Genomic DNA, 3,533 nt, shown 5'->3' on the forward strand with positions numbered 1-3,533 from the left:
AGTATTGTTATATTGTTGTTTGTAGGTGAGATTATGACTATCCACCAATTTTGTAGTATTGTTATATTGTTGTTTGTAGGTGAGATTATGACTATCCACCAATTTTGTAGTATTGAATTGGCCACGTTCAATGCCTCTGCCTGGTGTTCCGTCTTTACTGAAGAAGATCTGGAAGTGATCGACTACGAACATGATCTATATGTAAGTTACATCAGAACCTACTCAACTGGTTCAACTGTTTAATCCACGACGAATTTGCTGTGCACACGATATGATCATTGTCTCTTCTGTTACCGCCGGCTTTCTACAATGTGTTTTAATGTAGTACTGTTTTCTTTGATTGCCAGAACTACTGGAGGAAATCCTATGGGCACGTGATCAACAGCGAAATTACTTGTCCAATGTTTGTCGATGTGTTTCGAAACATGGACAAAGCCATCCAGGCGGATAGAGAAGGACATAGGTAAGAATGGATTGCTTTGTTGTATTTAAGTTAAATAAACACACACTGAACTCATTGGTAGCCACACCGTGTCTTATGCAAATCCCAGTCATATTTTTCTTTTTCTGAATCGACTTCTGTATACCAGTATCCACCAAACTCGCAGAAATGTTTTTTCCGTTAAATATTCAACAAAGTTGTATTTCTACATGTAGTCATATTAACATTTATCGTATTGGTCGTATTGGTATCCATACCGTGTTGATAACATATGAGGAATGCCTATTTTGTTTTACAAATAAATCATACTTACCGAAAAAAACTGTGTTAGCAATCATTCCTTATAGAGCTGTGTTATTACCGTGTTAATATGTATGTATAATGTTCGAGCTATTTGTTCGTCAGTCAAATAATGAACAATAACGTCTGTTCGTCCGTCAAATAATGAACAATAACGTCTGTTCGTCCGTCACATTATGAATAATAACGTCTGTTCTTCCGTTATATAATGAATAATAACGTCTGTTCGTCCGTCACATACTTAATAACAACGTCTGTTCGTCAGTCACATAATGAATAATAACGTCTGTTCGTCCGTCACATACTTAATAACAACGTCTGTTCGTCCGTCACATAATGAATAATAACGTCTGTTCGTCCGTCACATAATGAATAATAATGTCTGTTGATTTCTCTGTTCTTGCAGTTACACTGTGGGCACGTTTAGATTTGGACACGCCGAGACCCTACTTCCCATCTACAGCGCTCTCTCGCTATTCCGCGACAACGTTCCTCTCTTGGCAAGTAACTACAACCTCCACCGTAAACGGAAGTACAGGAGCAGTAACATCTCGCCATTTGCTGGCAACATATATCCGGTCCTGTACAAGTGCGGCGATGATCTCGGCGACCTATACGTGAAAATGTTCGTGAACGAGGTAGATCATCCGTTATCTGCATGTGGCAATAATCTTTGTCCCTACTATCTGCTAAAGAGCGTCTACAGTGACGCAATAAACAACTGTAGGTTTAACTCGCTCTGTCACAATGTCCACTCGACCATACCGTCACCTGTGGTGGGATAAGGGAATCGTCCGCCATGGTGAACACTTATATAGGAATTATATCGTTTCAGTGAGTAAAAAACATTGACAATTTTGTTGAGTCCATGTATTTGTTTTATTTCTGTACAGACATTTACCGTCACCGTTATTATTACTGCATAAGAAACATTTATAAAACATGAATCGTTGAGTATATTATTTGAAAGTCGAAATTAGATATGTTTAATTACGTTTGAATTTTGTTTATTTTGATTTGCTCTCCGCATCGACATACTATTTTTTTCAAATATATACTTTCTGCTTCGTACTCCTAAAGCTTATTTATAAAACAATAAAACAGTAACAGAATAGGCAATATAACATATTTAAAATAGTAGCAAAATAAACCATACACAGCTTATTTATGATAGTAACACAACAGATAATACAACCTATGTGTAATAGCAACACAATAAGCTTTTTTTTTTCAATTTCAAACTATTTTATTCACAATACATATATAATGCATTTAAATATTTATGCATGCGATACAGCATTGTTAAAAGAATCGGACAACAGGCTAAGCCTATATCAGGTTTCTTCTACATATATTTCCAGTTAGACATTAATAAGCATTACAACATATAATTCAGTAACTAAGTTACAAAACTGTCAAAAGTAGACTTTACAACAGCATATGTTAAATAGTAACACAACAGACAATACAAATATAGCAACTCGTTCATAATAGTAACACAACAGACAATACAAATATAACAACTCGTTCATAATAGTAACACAACATACAATACAAATATAGCAACTCGTTCATAATAGTAACACAACAGACAATACAAATATAGCAACTCGTACATAATAGTAACACTACAGACATTACAAATATAGCAACTCGTTCATAATAGAAACACAACAGACAATACAAATATAGCAACTCGTACATAATAGTAACAAAACAGATAATAAAAATATCGCAACTCGTTCATAATAGTAACACAACAGACAATACAAATATAACAACTCGTTCATAATAGTAACACAACAGACAATACAAATACAGCAACTCGTTCATAATAGTAACACAACAGACAATACAAATATAGCAACTCGTACATAATAGTAACACAACAGACAATACAAATATAGCCACTCGTTCATAATAGTAACACAACAGACAATACAAATATAGCCACTCGTTCATAATAGTAACACAACAGACAATACAAATATAGCCACTCGTTCATAATAGTAACACAACAGACAATACAAATATAACAACTCGTTCATAATAGTAACACAACATACAATACAAATATAGCAAATCGTTCATAATAGTAACACAACAGACAATACAAATACAGCAACTCGTTCATAATAGTAACACCCCTGACAATACAAATATAGCAACTCGTTCATAATAGTAACACAACGGACAATACAAATATAGCCACTTGTTCATAATAGTAACACAACAGACAATACAAATATAACAACTCGTTCATAATAGTAACACAACATACAATACAAATATAGCAACTCGTTCATAATAGTAACACAACGGACAATACAAATATAGCCACTTGTTCATAATAGTAACACAACAGACCATACAAATACAGCAACTCGTTCATAATAATAACACAACAGACAATACAAATATAGCAACTCGTTCATAATAGTAACACAACAGACATTACAAATATAGCAACTCGTACATAATAGTAACAAAACAGATAATAAAAATATAGCAACTCGTTCATAATAGTAACACAACAGACAATACAAATATAGCCACTTGTTCATAATAGTAACACAACAGACAATACAAATATAGCAACTCGTTCTTAATAGTAACACAACAGACATTACAAATATAGCAACTCGTACATAATAGTAACACAACAGACAATACAAATATAGCAACTTAATTCGGCTTATTCATGATAGTTTCACAATAGACTATTCAACAGCATTTTTATAATAAAAAACACACATGTAAAAATAATGACATTTGGCGTAGTAATCAAGAC

At 33.5% G+C, this 3,533-nt stretch overlaps 1 protein-coding gene across 1 annotated transcript in view; it reads left to right on the forward strand.

Moving 5' to 3' along the window:
- The window catches only part of LOC110441115 (multiple inositol polyphosphate phosphatase 1-like), an 11,599-nt gene extending 8,908 nt beyond the window's left edge, over positions 1 to 2,691 (forward strand). The window contains exons 2-4 of the mRNA XM_021484214.1: positions 26 to 201; positions 348 to 463; positions 1,149 to 2,691. Of these exons, the coding sequence (XP_021339889.1) occupies positions 26 to 201; positions 348 to 463; positions 1,149 to 1,527 (671 nt within the window). The 3' untranslated portion in view covers positions 1,528 to 2,691. The remainder of the gene's footprint in view (positions 1 to 25; positions 202 to 347; positions 464 to 1,148) is intronic.
- The last annotated feature ends 842 nt before the right edge of the window (positions 2,692 to 3,533 follow it).

The sequence above is a fragment of the Mizuhopecten yessoensis genome, unplaced genomic scaffold (genome assembly GCF_002113885.1).
Source record: "Mizuhopecten yessoensis strain PY_sf001 unplaced genomic scaffold, ASM211388v2 scaffold715515, whole genome shotgun sequence".
Classification (NCBI taxonomy): Eukaryota; Metazoa; Mollusca; class Bivalvia; order Pectinida; family Pectinidae; genus Mizuhopecten; species Mizuhopecten yessoensis.